Source organism: Camelus bactrianus, chromosome 19 (assembly GCF_048773025.1).
Source record: "Camelus bactrianus isolate YW-2024 breed Bactrian camel chromosome 19, ASM4877302v1, whole genome shotgun sequence".
Lineage (NCBI taxonomy): Eukaryota > Metazoa > Chordata > Mammalia > Artiodactyla > Camelidae > Camelus > Camelus bactrianus.
Genome location: NC_133557.1, coordinates 18,056,614 through 18,079,997, shown reverse-complemented (window position 1 = coordinate 18,079,997; position 23,384 = coordinate 18,056,614). Strand labels below are relative to the sequence as shown.

At 45.5% G+C, this 23,384-nt stretch overlaps 1 protein-coding gene across 10 annotated transcripts in view; it reads left to right on the top strand.

The window, feature by feature from the left end:
- The window catches only part of PTPRT (protein tyrosine phosphatase receptor type T), a 944,743-nt gene that overhangs the window by 627,768 nt on the left and 293,591 nt on the right, over window positions 1-23,384 (top strand). For all 10 annotated transcript variants that reach the window (XR_012500633.1, XR_012500634.1, XR_012500631.1 and 7 more), the window contains exon 9: window positions 841-950. Coding sequence is in view for 5 of the 10 variants with exons in the window: in XM_074347294.1 (XP_074203395.1) it covers window positions 841-950 (110 nt within the window). In the remaining 5 variants the exon portion in view is untranslated. The remainder of the gene's footprint in view (window positions 1-840; window positions 951-23,384) is intronic.

Sequence of the window (23,384 nt, the reverse complement as noted above, 5' to 3'; positions counted from 1 at the left end):
TGTAACTGTAAGTTTGGGGAGTCATTATTTTATGGTTCTGCATCTTCCAGACTGTCATAATGATGGTGGAAACCAGCAAGAGGATGCCGGCAGGAAGACTGATCAGGGTACAGAAACAGCCCAGGAAAGGTTTTGCTCATTAGGGCAAAATGCTGGCATAGGTCACTGATTCACCTGTTCGTCCAACCAGCAAATGGTTATAATGCATCTACCGTATGTCAGGCATTGGAGACTCAGCAGCCAGACAAACTAGCTGCCTTCTTGGAGCGAGGCAGGCATCTTCTAATTAGACTGATGTTTCAAGGCACAGAGTTCCTGGTGGATTTAGGGATTAGGAAACTGTGGAAGCACTTCATATAGTTGGAGAAAACTTGACAGGTTTAGGAAAATGATAGTGAAGTTCACTTTGCATTTCTCAAATACCAATCCTAAGGCAAGAGTCTAATTCCAGAATCCCACCTGCTGGCAGAGCTGGGACCTACAGATGTCCTCTTTATCCTGATCAGGTTTAGTTCCAGAACAGACTTGCTCACTCTGCAGATGAAAAGCCACCAGCCTTCCAGGAGAAGGGGTAGCAAACTATGACCTAGGAGTCAGCTCCAGCCCCATTGTCTGTTTTTAGAAATAAAGTGTTTTTGGAACACAGCCATGCCCATTCATTTATGGATTGTCTGTGCCACACTGAGTAGTCACAACAGGGACTGTATGTTCCACCAAGCCTAAAATATTTACTTTCTGGTCCTGTATAGGAAAATTTTGCCGATTCCCGTTCTAGATCATTGAGGCTGGGGAAATGAGATGGAAGGTGACATCAAGTTCCTAACTTTTTTCCTTCTGTAGTTCCAGGAGCTGTTCCTCTGGAATCCATCCAAGGGGGGCCTTTTGAGGAGAAGATCTACATCCAGTGGAAACCACCCAATGAGACCAACGGAGTCATCACGCTCTATGAGGTAAGAAGGCCCCTCTGGTTATGTCACTTGGCTTGGATTTATTCAGTTTACTTCAGCTTGAAATTGGCAAACACCTACTGGGTGCAGAGCTCCACTGAGAGCATGAAGGTGAGTGAGACACAACTGACCAGAAGATTTCAGATGATACAGCAGGAGGAAAATGCAAGAGCATCAACCAAGCTGTCTTAATAGCCCCAGTGGCAAGGAAGATTGGCATTAGAGTGATAGATCTTTCTGGCAAAGGAGTCAGATTGTCCTGGCGCTGCCAAGAAGGCCCAGGACTGGTGAGAAGCAGTTGCAGTTCCTCTGGAAATTCACAGCACTCACATGATGCTCAGTGTACTCATATCAGTCCCTGGGCTTCCAAAAGGACCTCAATGTCATTCTCTACCCTGGGAGTACAGGATTCCTGAGCTTTAACATTGCCCTGTGGCCAGGGCATATTGTAATGCCACTCAGGTGATGGTGTTGAAAGCCCTTCTCCCAGGATTAGCAGGGTCTTATACCAGAGATGGGGCAGAATGTCCTTGGACAGGAATGCCATCAGCCCCACACAATGTGGCTTCCCTGAAAACATTCAAAATGGGAACAAATTGTGTAGAAGTTCATTGCAAAACAAAAGCAAAAGTTATTGAAAAACTTCAATAAGGCTGATACAGCTAAGTGTTAATTTATTGGGATATGGACAAGATTTACTCTCTTCCCACACCTTATATTCTGAGGCATCACAAGATTGTGACACAGGGTAAAATAGAAAAACACAGCAATGCAGAGGAAGGGGCATGGAAAATGAAGCTGGAAGGATGGAGTCTGGTATCCTAGTAGCTCTACCACCATCAAGTGACCTTTGGCAGGTTCTTCCTCTCTTCAAGCCTCAGTTTGCTCATCTATAAAATGGGATGGTAATTGCTCCTTCAAGGTTCCTCTAGGGAGCCTGAGGGGGAAAAGGTGACAAGCATCGTAGGCTGAAACACACTACAGGCTCATGAAGGGACTTAGGACACTGAGTGCTCATGTAGAAAGGTTCACCTGTTGAGAGTGAGCTTGGGGAGGAATATCCCCACCATAAGGGAGGATGAGCTTTGGGGAGGAAAGGCAAGGGGTATTGATGGGGGAGAAATATTCAGGATGAATCTGATGGACACAGACATTCTTTAGAGAGACCTGGATGAACCTCAGAGCTCTGTGAGGGAGAAGAAAACTGTCTATCACATCCAGAGCGCTGGAGAAAACACCCTACCTCACTCCATCCTGCATTCCTCAGAAGCAGAGCTAACATCTCCATCTTGGCCCACAGGCTTGGGAGAAGCTTCCTTCCTAGGGATGTTACTGAGGGAAAGGAGTGACTCATACTGATAGACCTTGCTCAGGACATGTTCAATGCCTTATCAGGGAATAGAGGGATTGAAAACTCAACTGAAAGAAAACCCAGTCATTTAAAAGCTACACACTGTTCTTTGTAAAGCCCAGGCCTTAATCACTCATGCTCACATACACACAAATGAAACAGAGATCTGCCCTGTGTGGCCACCTGCTCTTTATAAAGCAGAGGGAAAGGACCCAGGACTTAGAGAGTTAAGTTGCTTGGTGTTGTTATGTAAAATGGCTCAGTGCCAGATGTTGAAGACTTCTGGAATCCACAGGCCAGTAACATTTCAAATGGTTTTTGGGAACCAATAGAGGGCATTACCATCTTTTACTAAGATCGTTTCATAAAAGACAATCAAAAATACAGGAAGGACGTAATTTCAGAATAAAAGTCCTTTAAATTGAATAAATTTAGCTCTATGAGTAACTCATGACAATCTCATTTTTTCTCATTTTGCCTTGAATTGAGGACAGTTCTGTCCTGAAAAGACCCTGCTCCTTGTGCCTACCTGCACTTGGAAACCACTGGTCTAGGCCATGTTTGTTACAGGTGGAGTCATGTCTCTGCACATAATTCTTCCTCAGGAGCAATATACTTCTTGCTCTAATAGGATTATACACTGGGCTGGGCTAGGAAACCCCTGATTGCAATTCCATGGTAAGAAGAAAGAAAAAGATGGAGAGAGAACAAGAATGCAAACATAAACAGGTACGCACCCTGTTTGAGCAATAGCTTCCCGAAGGTGTTGCCAAACTCAGATTCAGCTGCTCACCCCTTGAAAGCCAATACAAGTGTTGGCTGGAAAGAAGAAGTTGCTTTATTGAGAAGGCTGGCAAGCTGGGGAGAAGGTGGACTTGTGTCCAAAAGCCAACTCCCCACTGCTGATCAGGAAGCAAGAGCTTTTAAAGGGGAGTTTTAGGGGTGTATAGGCGGAAGGAGGGGCTGCATGTAGAACAGCACAGTTGGCTCTGACGGTCATCTTGCGGTTGGTCATGCGATGGTCTGATCAGCGTCATCTTGATTGTTTCAAGTGCAGTTCATCTTCGGTTCCAGAAGTGGTTTGTTCCCATTTCCTTGAAGCCAGTTCTCAGAACCGTATAAGATGGAGCAGCTTATGTCAAGGCTGCAGTCTGGTCATCATGTAGTTAACTTCTTCCACCTGGTGGGGGTTTCTGTAGCTGCAAAACAGCTCAAGGGATATGGCTCAGAATATTATCCATAGCCCTTGAGGAGGAACTGAATTTCCCTGACTTTGCTTCATGGCTAGACTATTATTATTTTGTCTCATTTGACTGCTTTCCTTAGTTTCTCACTTCTCTGATTAAATTTATTCTTTGGCTAATTTCTTCTTTGGACAAGAGGCAGGCAGAGTGCACTGGGGGGGGGTTCTGTCCTGGGAAGGCCCCATAGGGTCCTGCTGTGTTACAGAGGTGAGGATGCTTATATGGTACACTGTCTGGAGCTCTAGGCACAAAGGTGCACACAGAGTAGGACAACACACCCTTCTTCTCACTTCCCTGTGAACCCAGTGCCTGGTGGGTGTTCACAGACCAGTTGCTGGGGAGTTGGTGTTCCCATGATAGACTCTACTGGAAACAGCTGTGGTGAGACACCGTCAGGTGGCTTCCTGGCTGCCCTGTGGGCTGTCTTACAGAGAAGCAGAACCCCGAGGCTGCTGCTGTCTGGATGGCTCGTGAGTGCTGGAGGTTGCCTTTTGGGAATATGTCAGTATTCTTGCAGGATGCCGTGAAGGGAGCTAGGGAGGTCATGGGCTTCGGCTTTGCATTTTGAGCATAAACTTGTCTGTGACCACGTGTGTCACAAGCCAGTGAGGCCTCAGAAGGTAAGAACGTTGACTTTTGAGGTCAGGCAGCCTAGAGCTGAATCCCAGCTCTGCCACTTCCTTGCTGTCGTAACCTTGGGTACATTAGGTAACCGCCCATTTATATTTGTTAAGGAACATAAACGTGTCGGCATTTAGAAATAGCATTAACCCGTGTTGGCCTTTATCATTACATGAAAATGAGGCAGCTGAGACTTGGTGAGGTGACGTGAGAAGACCAACATCATACAGCCGAGATGGCAAATCCGTGGGTCCAGGATTCAAGTGCCGATGTCTTGCCCCTCGGTCAGTGAGGTCCACGGGCCAGCAGCGTTGGCCTTACGCAGGAGCCGGTTAGAAGCACGGCAGCGCAGCCCCCACCAGACTTCCCGAATCAGTCTTCCTTTTCGCAAGACCCCTGGGCGACTCACATGGGCATTCGGGTTTGAGAAGCACTGCTCTAGGCCACGCTGTTCTTTAGAAACTTTCAGCAACTGATAAGAGAGTGTGTCCTCCTGAGCAGAGAGGTGGGGAGTCTCCTCCACGCTGGGCTCAGCCCAGTCCTGCCTCAGACAGTGAGCAGGAGACCTTGCTTTTAAAGACATTTTTAACGGAATACGTGTTTATGAGGCAATTTCCAAATTTAATTAGATGAAACCAATTTGATTTTTTAAATTAGTTTCTGGTTGTAATTTCTAGAGAGAAATCCATAAATTACAAATCACCCTCTTCTGATGTCAAAAAGTGTATTTTGTGGCAAAGAAAATAGGACAACACAAATGGAGGAGAAATTCCGGATTGTCTCTGACTTCCTTTGTACAACCTTGAACTCAGCAAAGTCAAAAGCCAAGACGAGGGAAGAGTGAAGGAGAGCTATGACTGTGTAAATATTGTAAAACACAGGAGGTTCAGGTAGTATGTACATGAATATTAAAATCCCTTCCCTTTGAGTCCAGGTCACAACCTCTGGGTCCATCCTCGAACAGTTCTGTTCCCTCCAAATCTGAGTGACTTTGATTATGTCTTATTCAGTCTCTGGGCTTCAGTCCTCGCTTTGTAACATGAAGGTGTCAAGCTGTTCCAGCCTTCAACTGGGTAAGAGTCAAGAGGAAAAGAAATCCATGTCAAACCCACAGAATCACAGTTTTCTACCTCACTTGGGAGTTCCTCTGCTGTTGAAACATTGCCTGTGGCCAGAGACTTCAAAGGCAAAGCACTGATGACTCTTGAAGAAAAACAGCTAGTGCAAAGGTCCTGTGGTAGGAATGACTCTGGCATATTTAACAAATAGGAAGGAGGTCAGAGTGCTGAAGCCTTGTGAGCATGGAGAACTGTGATGAGAGCAAATGGGAAGTGGGTGGGCAGGGTCAGGTTGTGCAGAATTTCTAGAGTTTGTGCTTTATTCTGAGAGAATTAGAACACCCTAGGAGGATTTGAAGCAGATGAATGAAGGAATCAGACTTACATTCTTGAAAGATCACCTGGCTGTTGTGCGGCTAATGACTGAGGGTGCATAAACATCTCAGGGACACCTGGAAAATGTGCCAGGAGGCAAGGACATTTAACTCATGCAGTGAGGGCTCAGCTGTTTATTGGAAAATCTTGTACACTGGTGGAAGATGTGAAAACTTTGTCACACCTGCTTTTTCCTGCTGCCTCTTTCTGGACTTTGACACTTCCCTATCAGTTAGGAGTTCTTGTCTTAAGAGCTCCCTGGAGCCATGGACAGTTAGATTCCGGCCTCCCATCCCTAAGGGCTGGGAGTCTAGCCCTGGCCCTGATGCCACTCCAGGGCTCTGAAACAACCTAATTCTCCAAGAGCCATGACCTCTCTCCCTGCCCACTGAAGCAGGAGCTCAGAATGCTTATCAGAGCGCACTGAAGCCAGCCTCGCCTCTGCTGCAGCAGGGAGTAACAGGACGCATAGGCCATGGGCTCAGGTCTTTGGGGATTTGTACTCTCGTGGAGATGCAGAATGCACTTCTGGGATCACTTCCCTAACAGGGTGGTAGGTAGTGCATGGAGAGAAGGAAGGTCAAAGACCGCATGTCTCAGCCGATCCACATCTCCTGGGAGCAGGTCGGATGCACAGACTCTCAGGCTCCAGCTCAGACCTGCTGAATCAGAGTCTGCGTTTTAACAAGATGACACACACACACCTGAGAGTGGGAGACGCACTGGTCTAGGACACGTCCTCAAATGTCCTGATCTGGATCTGGAACGCTCTCTTTGATACAAACACTTCAGTCCTTGGATGACAATGTGGCTGCTAAATGAACTGAGGGATATCTCTGCTCACATGGGATCCAGAGAGCTGAGTATTTTCACCAAGGATGTGGAAACCATGCCATTTATATAGACTCTTCTGGAGCCCACCTTGGGTTTGAAGAGATTTCAGGGTGACCCCATCAGGGCCTGTCTGTGAAGAGGATTGGCATGGCCTCTTCCATTCTGACTCTGCTCTTGTGAACAACACGACTCACTGAAAGCAGACCATGGCAACTGCAGACAGGCACTTACAGCCTGAATGCAGTAGCAGGGGAACTAATCCAGCCAAACAGTTGCCTAAAAACTCCTCAATAAAATCATTTAGAGACAAGCTGTTCAGAGTTCATGAAAAACAGTAATCAATATGTGTTTCAATTCAATTAATTGTTCTCATCTCTGTCCAAAAATAAATATCACACAGTGTGAGGGAATTGGGCCAGAAGATGTTATACTGGCAACCGGGTTAACGACGTGTAAAAATATTTAAAATTCAGACATGTGAAGCTTCCCAGTAAGTCTTCCTGTTTAGCAGTCACAATCACCAAGTTTCTAATTACAGTGTATAAATCTGAGAAGCTTAAAGGGAATGAGAGGACCCTAATGAGGCAGGAATGGGTGTCTTGATTATGCTAGAGTTGATTGACATTTATCTTGCAAGCTATTCTAGGCGCCTGGCGTTCAGAGTTAAATAAAACACAGACTCCGGCTCAGTAAAACAAGGCGGTGTTCTTGTGCCAGAGCCACTTTAAAAGATGGCATGGGTCGGAGGGTTGTCAGTATCCTTCCGGCATAGAGATGGTTGCATTTGATCTGAACGAAAAGCATGGGCCTCACGAATCAACATTCCATTAGAGCTCACTGCAAGAAGGCTGGGCGTGTGTTCTGAGACAGAGAGGAGTTCTGCCCGGGACTGGAGCAGACGCACGTTGATGGAGAGAGGGGCCAGCTGGGTGGATGAGCACAGAGGAGCATCCCAGAGAGGCCCGTAGGAGGCACTGACTCCATTTGGATGTTCAGGCTCATCCTCTTCCTTCCTTTTGTCTTCGATGCATTGGTCTCTCAGGGCGCATTCACCTCAGACATGCTTATGGCTCTGGTCCACAGAGGGTCAGTGGGGAGAATGCGATGTGGTTCTTGATGGGCAGAAGGTAGTAGAGGCAGGAAGTGACTAATACAGCCCAAAGCAAGAATTTGCATAATTTAAACTAGATCTACGTTAATTAGGATACACAGTTTGCATAATGCAGGCAGCTAGTGAGTATAACTTGAGACAGGCTGGTAACTAGGAAGAAAGCTCTTGTTTCTTTTGAATCGTTTAAGCCAGAAATGTGGGAATCATCCATTCCTCCCCACCTGACATACATGAGATGCTCTAGAAAGTTCCATCATGTCTTCCACCAAAATAGACACAAGTCAGATCACGTGGCCTCATCTCCACCACCACCGTGCTCTGAGCACTCATCTGGTGCCTGGACCACTTCGGGACCTCCCTGCCCATCCCCCATCCACATCTCCCCTATTCCACTTCTCCACATTGCAGCCAGACAGAGCATGTTAAAAGGTCAATTCAAGGAGGTACTTCTCTGCTTTGACTTCATCTTAACTTTAGAGCCCTGAAGATCTGGCCCCTCTAACTTCATCTCCTGCCTCTCTTCCCATTGTTTTCTGTGTACCAGCCCCTCTAACCTTCTAACACGTTCTCAAGCTCAGCCAGTTCCTTGCAGCTCATGTGACTTTATGAATGTCATCCTTTCTGCCTGTAACACTTCACTTTATATCTCTTGTGGTCGGCTCCTTCCTATTCACCTCCATGAGGCTTTTCCCTGTACTGTCCACTCTCCAGCAATGTGCTTATTTCTTTGAAACAATTTTCACAGTCTGCACTTATTTCATTTGTGTGTTTTGGTATCATCTAGTCCCCTACTGAACTTTTAGCCCCATAAAGGCATGGGCCACGTGATGGTTATTTTATGTGTCAACTTGGCTGGGCCGTGGTACCCAGATGTGAGATCACACATTATTCTGGGTATTTTTGTGAGGGTTTTTTTTTTTTTTTCAGATGAGATTAACGTTTATGTCAGTGGACTTTGAATAAAGCAGCTTTCCCTCCATAATGTGGATGGGCCTCATCTAATCAATTGAAGCTCTGATTTGAACAAAAGACTGAGCCCCCCTGAGTAAGGTAGAATTCTGCCCACAGACAACCTTCAGAGTTGAACTGTGACACTAGCTCTTCCCTGGTTCTCCAGCGTAATGACCTTTTGTCTTGAACTGATACTGGTCATATTTATTTTTGCTCTCTTGTATGTTGTCAGGACCTAAAAGAAAGGCTTGCATATAGTATGTTTATGTGAGTATGTGGACTTAAACTTTATCTTAACAAGGGATAATGGTGAATTTTTTGTCTGACAAGTTTAGTGGTTCTCAAACCTGGCTGGAGATTAGAATCATACCTTGGGAGCCCCCAAAATATAAATAAATATGTGGGTAGGTAGATACATAAATAAATGGATGAATGAGTAGGCCTCACTGCAGTTCAAATAAATCAGGAGCTCTGGGAGTGAAGTTATATCCATGTAGGGTTTTTTTTTAAGGAGCACTGCATAACAAGAATCCAGCCAATCCACTCTGAAATGTTACCCTAGCCAAGCACTTGCTAAGGAAACACAGTCTTGACTCTGGCCTTCCCCTGCCTTCATTTTCCCTCTTCTGGAATCTGATGTTATACTATAGCCAACTCTCTCATGCACACACAGGTGCTAGGCACTAATTTTAAGGCTCAAATTCAAGAAACATTGGCCTTTCCCCCTCAAGGTTGCGAAACAAACAGTTTGTGGAGTAATCGAAGACCCACAAGACCGTATCACTCTGTCAATATACTTTTGAATTTCACTGATGGCATCCTGCAGCTGTGACACCAGAGTCTGCCACAGATTTTTACTTTACAAATACTTCCCCCTCTCCTTTTGTAGTAGAAGTTAGTTCTGTTGTTTATTTGTGAGATTAAAAAAGACATACACACACACAAAGTTTAATAGATTTGCCCAGAGGCTTTCCCTAAGTCTTTAAAGTCAGAGCCCTGGAATGTCAAAGAGCCATTTTTCCTAACCCTTAGCCCATCACTCAGCCTCCGTGGGATGTTTCTCTTCCAGAGACTTGAAAAATGCAGGCATCCCTGGGTAGATGCCATACATGGGTCTGCTGGGCTGACACGCCGGTTGACAGGTGTTTCAATAGAAACAGCTCTGGGTTGAAAAGAATGATTTCTGGCACTCTTAAGTCTGGAAGGAGAGAAAGTTGCGTTCTGATGTGAGTAAGTCGCATTTATCTAAGTGGGACAATTAGACCTGCCTGTAGTCCACTTGTGGAATACCAAGGATGACTATGTATTTGCCTCGGGGTGTTTCTTTTTGTCTATTACAACACGGGTATTTGTGATGGAGCCAGGTAAAGTGACAGTGGGAATCAACAGATGCATAGCACTTGTTACCTAAAGAACAACAAATCATGTTCTCCTGGCAATAAAAAGGTTTTTCACAATAAATATTAATCATTCAGCTTAGCTGTAAGAAAACAGTAGAAGTTACTGCATGGAAAATATTCCTCCAGTAAGTGCATGTGGTTAAGTATATTTGTCTTGGTGTATGTGTCTCTAAGCATGTCAGTTTTGTGTGTTTATGTAGTTGTACATATATACATATTTGCACATGCATGCACATATGTATGTATGTGTGCCTGCATGTGTGTGTGAAGCCTTCACCCTTGGCCTGTACCCATGTTCTCGATTGCATCCTTGGACTTATTCTATTTCTTAAACTATAGTAGACATCGGAGACACAGTGCTACGTCTGTTTTCTCAGGAGAAACTCCAGGTCACCTCATATCCATGCCATAGGAATGTCATGGGAGAAACCCCTTGTTATTTCCATGGGCTCCCAGCTATTTCTCATAAACTTTTGCCCATAATTCCTCTCCAGAGCTTTTGCTAAAGGAAAATTTTGAGTTAAAAAAAAAAAACAACCCTGCAGGTTAAATTTAATCATGTGCATTTATAGTTATCCTAGGAGAGTGGAGGGAAGGAAATAAAAGGGTAGTTCTGCATTTGACACAGCCGGGGCTCTCCTTCATGTCCCTTACATGGGAGGGAAACTGTTTTGATGCACTGTGCACCCGGAGGACTTCGTAGAGGAACGGCCTGTACACACCACCACGTGGCTAGTGATGGAACCCTCTCCTTGGCTACATGGTCCTTTCAATAAACTGTGCCCAGAGGCAGTGTTTAAGTTGCCGAGTGTCTCTTTAAACATCAGAAGCTGTTCTCTTTTCATCCTAGATCTTTTACCTTGTTACTCCTGTTGGAATTCTACCTGGACAGGGCGATGCGGCACGGGTTTGTTTGCTGCTTTTAACTGGCTGGCTCTTTCCTTCCTGTTTTGGTCAGAACAACTCTTTGTTTGGGACTAAAAAATGAAGGCACATGGCATGTGTTCATTTATCATCAGGGCATTTTGAGCCTTCATTCTGAAGTCCCTGGAGGCTGGAATTCAAAGTTGTGATTCAGACATTATCCTTTCATTGGCCTCAGACAATGGCAGGTGGATTTCTTCTCCTCACTCTGATCCTTTTCTCTGCCTACTTTTTCTTCATTCTTCATCAAGAGGAAAGTAGTTCCTTAAAATTTACACCTGAGTACAGGACCTTGGCCTGTATCATTACAGACTCAATACAAACATGCATGCATATTTAATTACCAGGTCTTTTTCAGAGCCCTTCAAAATATATTTCATAAAAGTCACCATTGCTTTCTTGATCTCCCTTTTATTTTATGCACTGTTTTAGCACGTGTGTGTCGTTGCAAGTCAAATAGTGAGCTATGCTATTAAGAAACCTAAGATTGACTTTCCCTGCCTGAGCCTTGGTCTCTACCTCTGTGACCTGGTAGAATTGGCCCAGACAGATTCAAAGGATCCTTCCTTCCTTGACCTACCACCCAGATACCCAAAATTGAATTAATCTTACTCCTCGTTTTATGAAACACTTTCCTCATTGATCTGTGCATGACCCTGTTTTGTATTTATTCATTATTTCACTTTTGCAATTACATACCAGTTACCAGGACAACCAGAACTTTGACAATATCTGATAATGATCTCCTCCCATCCCAACCTCCCGACTCCTCCCACTGTCCTGAATCTTAGATAGAATTCCTTTGCATTTTATATAGTTTTATTACTTGTGTGCATTCCTTAAAGGCATATTATTTTGTTTTGTTAGTCTTTTAACTTCAATAGAGGATTTTCAGTTGTTTATAACATTTAGAAGAACACTTTTATTCCATATTATGTAGCTGTTGATGAGTACATCTGTAGTGTGTTCATCTTGACTGCTGTGTAATATTCCATTGTGTGAAGATAGTGCAATGCATTTATCCATTAGCCCTTGATGGGCATTGGGATTACTTCTAGGATGTTGCCTTTATCAACAGTGATGATATGAGCATCCTTGGACATCTCTCCTATTGCATATGTGCAAGATGTTCTCATATTTATATCCAGAAACTAGGTCATATGGTAAATAAATATTCAATTTTACAAAAAAATGCAAAATTATTTCCCAAACTAGTCTCCCCAATTTACACTCATGCCAGCAAAATATAAGAGCTTCTACAGTTTCAAATTCTCTCCAATATTGGTCTGGTCAATATTCTTAATTTTGTTATGAAATGGCATCTTCTTGTTGTCTTGCTTTGTAGTCCCTCAGTTATTAATAAGGTTAAATATATTTTCATGTATTTGTTACTCATTTGTATTGACTTTTTGTAGGATGTCTACTCATATATTTTGCACATTTTTCTAATGGATTATCCATCCTTTTCTTATTGACATGTAGTAGTTTTTAATATGCTTTTTGTATTATTTTGTCAGTTACGTGTGTAACTTGCCATTTTTACTTCCTATAAGGTATCTTTTGATAGCAAAAGCCTTTAATTATAATACAGTCAATTTTATCAGTCATTGCTTATATAGATCGCATATTCTGTGTCCTTAAGGAGCTGTTCCCTAAAGTGAGAAAGCTGATTTCCTATATTTCCACCAAAAGTTGAATAGTTGTGTTCTGTAAGTTTAAGTCCTTTGTCTAACCACAGTTAATTTTTGTGTATGGTGTGAGATGAGGTGCAAAATTCGTTTTTCCCAGTGTGGATAAATACATTTCCCAGGTCCTTTTAGTAACTGTCAGTCTTCTCCTACATTTCTTGGGCCCTTTTAATAATAGCCATGCTTTTCGCGCCTTCTGCCAGGCCGCATCTGACAAGCGCCAGAATTCCTTAAGTGCGCTCACCTGTTTCTGAGCTCTCTTGTCCACTGGCCGCCATTTGTCACAGCCTCACAGTCAGAGCCATTACGGCTTCACAGCCAGTCCTGACCTCCGACAGAGCAGATCCCGCCTCCTGCTCCTGCTTTAGAGATATCTGGCATATTTTTGCCCTTGGCTCTTTCATTTTAGGATTTAGTTATCAAATTTAATGAAAACTGCTGTTGTAGTTTTGATTAGAGTTACGCTGAATGTATAGAACAACATGGGGGGTGTAATTGATGTCTTTACAGTTTCAAAATTCTCTGTGTTAATGTAAGCTATCTTTTATGTCTCCCAAGGTTTTATTAACTTAACGTAGAGAGATACTGCATGTCGCATTAAATCCCAGATGCTAACTTGGGTCTCAGAGACCTTGCACCTTCTACTCTCCTTTCCTCTCTAGTCTAGTCTCGCTGGCCTCCGTTAACATCCTCCAGCATGCCGCCTTCCCTCCTGCTGCGGGCTCACTGCACATGGAGCCCTTCACCGACAGAAAGCTCTTCCATCTCCTTGTCCATGGCCAACACGTTTTCACACTCCAGCTCCTTCCATGCAGGCTCCTTCCTCAGAAAGGCGCCCCCTAACAGTCTTTAAAGTAGGACCCCACCTGCTCACCGTTGTTCTCTATCACTGCCGCCGCTTCCTGAATAACATACGTCACAATTCATAATTTTTATATATATTTATTGACAGATGTGTCTCCCTGTGCTGTTAAGTGCCATGAAGGCAAGACCCACATATCCTCCACTGGAGAACCGAGTGCTGTGCACAGTGCCTAGAAAACAGTTGGTGAGAGACAGACAGATAGATAGATTGTTAGATAGATAGACGGATAGATAGACAGACAGACAGACTGACTGATTGATGGTGTAATGAATGAAGATTGGAGAGGTTCCCTCTGGTGGCTGGAGTACAGTGATAGCCAAGAGTAACTCTTGACATCAGTTAGCCCACATATATGACCTGATGTGACCATAGAAAGTCGTAAGATTATGCCCTAGGCCTTACAATAATTTATAATAGACCAGATGAGGTTCAATGACCAATGAGTTTACATTACACTCGTAGAACTCAGTTGATAATAGGTGAACTTGTCAAGATTAGGGATCTCTTTTACAGTTACACCTCAGGCACCTGAAACGGCACCTGGCATAAATCTGGCCCTCAGTAAGCATTTGTCTAATGACTAAAACTGTAACTCAGACTTGAATCATGGTTAAAGCGATAGCTGTAATAGATATTTAGATATCTACTTCCTTATGACTGCTTGACTTTTAAAAGGAACTTATTCTTTGTTAATGTTAGTGATGTTATAACCACATTTCGTGGTGTTTTAAAGATGGGGAGTGGAAAGTCACCCTCATTCCCGCTCCCTCACACACCAGCCATTGTCCCAGGGGTTTATTTTTTTTCTAGTCCTTGCACATTTACATCTTTTGCATGATTATGACCACGTTGCAGAATTTGAGTTTCCACCGTGTCAAACCTTTTCCCATGTCAGTATAATCTACTTTATCCCATTTAATGGCTCTCTGATGCCCTGAGTCCACAGGCCATATTTTACTTTCTAATCATTCTATTTTGGGGTGTGTTGATCGCCCTTCCTAGAATGTAAGATGGAATTTTTAGGGCAGGATGGGAGGGACCTGGTTCTTTGTCAGCAGCTGGTTGGCAAAGCTTGAACGTTGCTTTCCTTTTCCTTCTCGACGGGCTTGTCAGTTGCAGTCAGAGCTGATCCTATGCCTCCCATGGATCGTAGGACTCTGCTCAAAGTAACAGCTCTCTGTTCAGTAGAAGTGGATCTCAGGGAGGAGAGCAGAGCAATGTGTACAAACTCAGACAGAAATCTGGTGCTCATATTTTCCTCCTTGTTGTAAAATTGGTCTCTAGTTGCTTATTTGCTAACAAATGGAGGTGAATATGGGGCGTGTGTGTGGCCCCCACTCCTAATGCCATCTTTGTGATAGACATCAACAATCGATCAGGGTATGCTCTTCCACTGAACTCTGATGTGGCCTCAGAATCTGTCCTGACATAGGACTCTGGGTGATCGTGATGTCCCAGATCACGTGATGCTTAACTGCCAGCTTTGTCCTTTCTCATCAGGGAAAGTCACAGCTCCTCTCAAGGTGACCTTCCAGCTCTTTTTTTTTTTTTTAATTGAAGTATAGGTTCTTGAACTGACTCCTATCTCCACGGCTCTCTCCCTTACTAAATCCCCCCTCCACTGCCTGGGGCCTTGTTTCCATCACCTCCCCTACAGTGTAAATAGTTCCTTGGTTGTCCATCTGTTTTTTGTTAGGACCCCACTGAAACCCCGGTAATTACCATGTACCACTCAGAGTACTTAATCACCATCTCAAGCCTTACAACCCTTCAAAGTGAGGGTCATTATCCCTACTTAACACGGAGGCTTAAAGAAGGAATATAACTTGCCTAAGATCACCCAACTTGTAAGTGAAACCTGGATTCCTTCCTACCTGGTTTGATTACAAAGCCTGTCCACTTAACTAGTTAGCCATGCTGCTTTCTCCAAAGGCACTCAACAAAATGAAAATGAAATTGATACTGAACTTCCCAGTCATGCCCAGTCCACCTGACTGGGGTGGCTGTGAGCTTGCAAATGGGGGCTATAAAGGGGCATTGAGACAATGAGGGGAACTGAAGTCTAGAACCAGCCTTAGCCTGGAAACCTTCTCCTGCTCCACGTTGTGTCTTCCCAACTAGAACTGTCAAAGCCGTGAGGAGCGGTGTTCAGTTGGTGCTGATGGACGAGGCTGGCACAGGGAGGTGGGTGGGAGAAAGCAGGTGGATTTGGATTGGGAGGAGGAGACTTCACGGTCCTCAGCAGATGTGGCTTCATCATTGTGATTTCTATTTGCAAATCCCATTCATCCTGAACTGTTCTGCAGCTGAACAGCGGTATTCAAAGCCCTGCCCCTCCCCTCGTACGCAGCTGAGTGGCGTGCATGACCCGATGGCTTTGGGAGGGTTCTGACGTGAATTTCTGACATAAATATGCACTGTCTGGTGTATCAGTATCAAAGGAAAACTGCAGAAGGCAAATTGGTGATATTTCTCAATACTGGAAAAAAGTTTTCCATTCCAAATCAATTTTGAAAGCAAAAAACAAAAAAAAAAACAAAAAAAAAAAACAAAAACAAACCCTTTTCAAACATCTGCCTAGCAATGTCAAAGTAGGCAGGGCTCTCTGTAGACGGCCATGGCAGCTTAATCAAGTTTCACATTATCAAATCAATTATTGTCTTTAAAAAAAAGGACACCTGTCTTGGGCCACAAAATGATGACTTCTGTGATCAAAATGGTAACAGGAGAGCCCAGTGACCACGTTCAGCTTGAAGTTTCACTCACAGTAAATGAAGTCCAGCCCCCAGGTGAGCTGACGGTGCTCAAGTTGCGTGTCTCCGGCCAGAGCGCCTGGAGTCCTGCGGTGTGGGGTAGCTGCACAGTTACGCTGGAGGGCTTACAAGTTTTTCAGTTTGAGAAACACTAAAAGGATGAAAGGCCTTTTCCTTTTTCTTTAGTCCTCAACTTCTACGGTACTTTTTAACCTTAATAAATTCTTGCTCTGTAGTAAGGGCTTAGTGGACAGTTCTAGAAAGAGAGGGAGGGGAGAAGGTAGGAAAAGAGAGGGAGTGGACTTGACAGTCCAAATCAGCTGCTTTCAGACCCGGCTGAACTTTCAAACCGCAGAGTTTTGCAGAGACAGGGAGGCCCAGGGTTTCCTTAAAGCCACTGAGTCAGAAATTTTAGGGGCGAGTCAGGCAATACTTACAGTTGGAGACCGGAGTCCCTTGTGCAGCCAGATTTGAGAGCCACTGCAGTCTCTCTGAACTTACCCTCCTGCCTTGGTGGTGGTGGGGGGTCTCAGCTCCTCCAAGACTCTTGCCTCCATCGCCGGCTAGTCTTCTGTGCTTGGTGGTGTTTCTCCAAGTTCCAGGGCAACCTGTCAGACACGCAGGCCCAGCAGACGTGGGCAGCCTTTCCCCAGAAGAACATACTGTGAGCTCTTTGCGTAGCGCCCTGACCTCCACGACCTCGTTTGTCTCCTTCCTGGACATCTTCTGCTTCCAACTCGATATTCCAGCAAGTCCAGACTGTTCATTGGCAGCCCCCTACAGGAGCTGCTCTTACCTTGATGCTCTGCCTTGAGGGCCCCTCCCCCTTACCCACTTCCTGTGTGCTGGGGTGATGCCTGCTTCCCAGTCATCTCAATCGCTGCCTCTTCAAGGAGACTTCCTCTTCCCTCCTCCGACAGGTTTAGACACTCCTCCAGTGACAACATTCTGGAGTATATTTGCATTGCATTATAGTGACGTGGGTGTCACTAGAGTTCAGGGCAAGGACTTCGTCTTACTCACTGATGCTTCCCCAACATCCGTAACAGCGCCTAACACATAATGGATGCTCAAGGGATGTTTGACAAATGCATGACTTCATTTGGCCTGCATTCCACCCCCCAACACACACACAAAACAACCTATTCAGTTTTAATTGGAGCAGTAAATTATTTAATGTCAAAGAAATATGGGAAAGGAAGAGTACCTCACATTTTCTTTTGCCGTGTTCTCTTCTAGTCCTTGTCTGTTTGCCTAAATCCGTCTACTTGTAGGCACATATCGCAGACATGCAACTCTCTTTAATACAGGACTCTGACTAGAACCATCTCCCTTGTGTAGTATCTTGAGCCATCCTGGATTCCCTTCTGCATTCTTGTCTTGGGAAGAAAGATGTTGCTACAGACTGTTTTATATTTGTGTGTTCACCTGAAAAAAAAAAAAAAAGCCCATGGCGGCAATGGCAGAGTCTGTTTCACCATGCCCAGGAGCACTGCGATTTGCTGTGATTGCACTGCGCTTGGTGTGGTCTCGTGGCTGTCACATCATCCCCACAGACGCTGAATCCAGTGACACCAGTTAATCATGCTGGAACTTTAGTCACACGCGTAAATGAGAAAATCACCCCCAAATCAGGCCCTGAGTAGGTTATCTTGATGGCTATTTGAGGTTTTTGAGACACAGAATTCCCCCTCTACCAACCTGAAAATTCCATCGGACCAGCATCACTCAGCTGGAGGGTGAGATGGAGGAGTCAGCTGTTAATTATCAACCTGGTGTTTTCTGCCAGGGGCTCAGGAATCCGTTGGTGGGAAACATATCCTGACCTATAGGAGTCTTAGGGTAGGCAATGCCCTTGGTATAACCTTGAAAGCTGCAATCCTGGCTTTGTTAAGTCTCTGTCAGTAAATCGAGAGTGTTTGCACAGGGAAAATGCACCTGTGACATTGGTTTCCAGCTGAGGAAAGCAAGGTTTTCTTTGTCAAGGTTTGGAAAACCCAGTGTCCAAAGTCACTGATACGCCAACAACGAAAAGGTTTTCTGGAGCAAAAACAAAACAAAACAAAACAAAACAACACTCTGAGGTCGATTCCTCCTGTGTCTCAATAACATTTGGTTAGCTCAGCAGATGCCCAGTGAACCAACTTCCATAGTTAACCGGTTAAATTGGAGTTTAGCACAAATCTTAAATTTGTAAAAAAAAAAAAAAAAAAAAAAAAAAAGTTGTTTCTACTTATAAAATGTAATAATAGTAAGAGAAAAGGAAAACAATTTCAGTTACTCAGAATCTCACATTTTTCTTTTTCTGTCTCCTTCTGGTCCCTGTCTACAAGCACATGAAATTTTTATGTAATTGTAATTATTGCATCCCTATAGTTTTTAATGCTTTTTTCCTCACTGAAAAGTATATCATAGTTACAACAGTATTAGCATTTTAATGGCCGCATAATGTCCCATCAAGTGGCATTACCACGATTTACTCAACCACACCGTCTAGGACGTTCACACACTGGCCCGTATTTCTCCAGTATAAATGAGGCTTCGGTAAACATCTTCATGTATTTGCTTTTCTCTTTTACATTATTTCCTTTAGCTACATTTCCAGAATTATGATGATGGCAAAGAGCAGAGCTGCTTGATGTGTTTCTGGCTTTACACCGCCCCCTTTAGTGCACATCACACCAGCCCACGCTCTGGTCAAAAGGGCTGTTGGCACAGAGGCCTCAATGGAAGGAGGCCGAGGCCAGCACAGTGCCTGGAACAGGGTGAGCTCTGCAGGTTAGGACAGACCGAGGGTGCGGTAGAAGGGACAGTGGACTACGGACCATGTGAAGAGGAGAGGCCCAGTCTGACTTAGCCACAGCCCCTGGGTGGTGCTAGGTAAGTCATTCTCTAGGGCCTGGACCTGGCCTGTTGTGATGGGGAGAGGAAGAACCTGATGTGAAAGTACCTGCCATGAAATGGGCCCATCTCTGTCTGTTCCTTTCCACTCTGTTCCTCTTCCCCAAAACATGCACACGCAGTCCACCAGCACTCTCAAATGTGTTCAGGAAAGCTGCCCCTCCTCTGCCTTCAACACCACGCTGGCGGCAACCACCACATCTGGTGCCTCAACTACAGTAATTTCCTAGCTGTTCTCCTTGGCTCTGTGCTTGGCCCACACCCAACATAGTCCGTTCTCCGCAGAGTGACTGGGGTGGTGTTTTGAAAATGCTGCTTGGTTCATGCTACTCCCCTGCCTGAGACCCATCAAAGGAAAGCAGTGATGCCCGCAGCGAGCCAGCACGCCCCCAAAGCCCTCCAGCGCCTCCCCACACACATAATTTATTTGTAGACTTATTGGAAAACACCAGCAATAGCGTAACCAAACCCAGGTGAACCTGGACAGCGCCCGGGAGCTTCTGTCCCTCCTCTGTGAACACAGTGGGGAAGAGACCCAGGGTCCCACACAATTGAATCAAGTTCTTGCTCCCAGGACATCTTCTGGACATTAAATGTGGGTTCTAAAGGACGAAGGGACCTGAAAACTGGCTCAGGGAGGGTGTATTCGTTTCTGAGGGCTGCCATAGCAAATTGCTACCTACTGGGTGGCTTAAAACAAAAGAGATTTACTCCCTCACAGTTCCGGAGTCCAGGAGTCCAAAATCAAGATGGCAGCAGGGTTGGTTCCTTCTGGAGGCTCTGAAGGAGACCTCTTGCATGCTCCTCTCCCAGCTCCTGGTGGCGGCCAGTAACCCTTGGCATTCATTGGCTTGTAGCCGCATCACTCAACCTCTGCACGTGGTCTCCCTGTGTGCCTGTGTCTTTTACTATAGGGACATTAGTCATGTTGGATTGGATCCCAGCTTCATGATCTCATCTCAGCTTAATCACATCTGCAAAATCTTATTTGCAAATAAGGTCACATGCACAGCTAGAGAGAGTTAGGACTTTGACAGATCTTTGTGGAAAGACACAGTTCAGCCTACAACAAACCACTGACCCAGTCTGTCTTCCAGGCTCACTCCAAGGCCCGCGCCACCAGGCAGCATGTGTAATTACTCAGGAAACCGCCTTTCACTCAGACCTCCCTTACTCCCACATACACCCTGCAGTCAGCACACCCGTAGTTGCTCTTCCCTTTCACTGACAGACCGAGGCGAGCCCCACCCACCAGCGACAGGGTCATGATTACATTTTACACAGCCACACTTGGGTTTATGTGGCCCATTACCCTTCAAAACCACACACACTACCTGTGTTTAGGCAGCAAGAGAGCATCCTGCATCCAGCTGCATCCAGAGCAGGGCAGCCCGTTCCGCTTAGGAGGGCAGAGAAAGGGATAGTTCTTTGCCAATATGTGCACCTGCCCCCACCTTACATCCCAGCTACCTCTCACATCTCAGCTCTGTTGGTCCTCAGCTGACCCTCCACCTCCAGAAGAGGCACCAGAGGGTGAATCTGGGGGTGGGGGAGACCTTGAGGGGAGGCAGATGGAAGATAAGGGCCAGAGAGAGAGGGTGTGAAGCCTCCAGTTCAAAGGTCTGCAGTGTGAACCTCCAAACTATGTGCCAGGGGCTGAGATGAAGAGGCGGGTATCTTGGGGGATGAGGCCAAGTTCTGTGGAAGGAGAGGGTCTAAAGCAGAGCTGTGCTAAAATAGAACCCAAAGGTGTATGTTGCCCCCAAATCTGACCCTTTCCTGCTGTACTTGCAGGCACCTGGGAGCCCTCTCCTCCACTCAACGCTGAGTTCATCTCGTGCTCAGGCAAATCATGTGCACATGCCACTGGGCTCAGACTCGATTCCAGCCCTGGTGAGGCAGGCTGGACACACATCCCATAGTGTGGACCTGTGAGGGCAGCTGTAACGTTGAAATGTAGGGAGACCTGGGGCCCCCACACAATGTGTGCACATGTGAAGTCATGCACACATGTGGCCACAGCAAAATACAGCTTCACTGTAGCCATCACTGTCTCTCCCTATAGGCAAGTCCCTGTTGAGAAGTCTTATTCATTCATTCATTTGCTCACTCACTTTTTCAGTGGTTATGGAGCAGTTCCTATGTGCTGGGAACTGCATGGGCCATTGGCGTGTATCAGTGGAACAAGCAGATACACGTCTGGCTCCTCCTGGAGCTGATGTTTTAGTTACAACAGGAGACAGCCCTTATGACAGCTTGGGGAGCCTTTGTCAAAGATATGAAGAAGCAGATTAGAGTTTTTAATGGCCTCTGCCTCCACCTACCCCAGGACTACATGGTGGTGTCCTCCAGCCAGGACAGCCTCTCCTATGGCTGGGGCTGGAGCATGTGCTGTGGCAGGGACCTCCCTGACTTAGGCTGCTGCTTCTGGCTGTCAGACCCCTCAGCGTATCCGAGCAGTGGGTTCTGTTTTCCCACGTGGCACACTCCTGATAGTCTAGGAGCCCTGCTTCCCCATCCAGGGAGTTTGCATCTGTTCTGACCTGATTTTGATTCTGAGGGCAAGCTGATGGTCACATTCCTCTTCTCTTTCATTGTATCAGCTGCAAACTGCTCATTGATTGCTGGCTAGATTAATTTCTCCCCATGTATTTCTTAACCGTTTGTACGTTATTTCTGAAACACTGTTTTCTAACTTGCGGTCTTCAATGGGGACGCAGGGAGAAGACCATGTGACAACAAGACAGAGATCAGAGTGATGGGTCTACCAGGCAAGGAATGCCAAGGATTCTTGGCAAACTACCAAAGGATCCTTCTCTAGAACCTTCAGAGAGAGCATGGCCCTGTCCATGTCTTGATTTCAGAGTTCTAGAGTCCAGAATTGTCAGAAAACAAATATCTGTTGCAGAAACCACCCAGTTTATGGTCATTTGTCACAGCAGCCCAGGAGAACACATACTCCCGATTAACTGTTTCCACTTCCTCTCCTTCCCATTCATTCCTCAATCCACTGCACTTGGACCTTTGCCTCCATCACCTATGAATACTGTGCTGCTGGAGGCCACCCTGCCCTTTACATCAGCATAGACCTGACTGCCCTGAGGGGCTCTGCCCCCAGCCTAGAAATTAGAGATGCAGGACCAGGGAAGCTGGTTAATCTCCAAGATTCTTAGCTCCATGTGGCCTCCTGGGACAGGGTGCATCCTTAGAACTCAGTGTCTGTCTGCACAAGCCCAGGATTTCTTCTGGAAGTACACCTGACCAGGGAAATTGCCAAAGACTTAAGGATGAGTATGCACTCAAACTGAGCCTTGAAGAATGACCAGGTAGCTTGTTTGTTCCAAGGCAGGAGAAGAGGTAAAGGGACAGCCCTTTTTTTGTGTTATTTTTAGGAAAGGAAAAAACAGGCTGTCTGGGAACTAAGGGGGAATCTTCATGAGGAAGAGCACAGGTGTTTGAGGGTGGGGGTCATACCCAGCGATTGGTGAGATTGACTAGGAATTTGCCAATAGGAACTTGAGTCACATTCAAAAATAATACAAGACTCCATACTATAATACAAAGTGCCCAGTCCTCCTGCAAGACAGAATGTGGCAGAGTTGGAACAGGCTGCTTTGCTTGGTGGTGTTTTTTGCTCCTTCCCTCACTGTAGCTTCTGTGGCCCCCTGGGGTAAACTGTAGGCTCTGGTGGCCTTTTTGTTTTCCTTTTTCACTTTAGCACAAACACCATTACATTCCTAAGAATTTCTAAATGAAAGAAAAAACACTCACCATCCCAGGGCCCCCAGAAGCAAGCTGTTTTAAGTCCTTGCCCACATGTAGGAAGATTTTTTTTCATGGTTATTATACTGTAGATAACAATCTGCCAACATACTTTCTCCCACTTAGTGTTATGTCAAAACGCTTTCTCCCCCCATGTTGCGAGTCTTCACCGCTGTCTTATTCCGTGACTATGTAATATTTCATCAAGTTGATGGACCCTAATGTAGTTACCCATTCCCCTATTATTGGACACTGTTGCTCTGATACAGATAACACTGTTATCTCCATAACCGGTGGATCAGAAGCTGGCAAAGCAGATGCAGGCAGAGTCAGCCATGAATTATGCATAGGGGTCAGGTTGTAGGCAATTTCTTCTATTTAACTTAGGGCCGGCAAATAGGCGGCCAGTGGATCCCTGGAGGGGTGGTGAGGAGCTGAAGGATGAGGTGAGCGAGAGGGGATTCTCGAAGTTAAACACTGGGATTTGACAAGGTTGGAAAAGTGTGTTCGTTTCCTGTGGCTTTTGTAACAAATTACCACGAATTTGGTGGCTTGAAAACAACAGGCATTTATTCTCTCACAGTTCTGGAGCCCAAGTC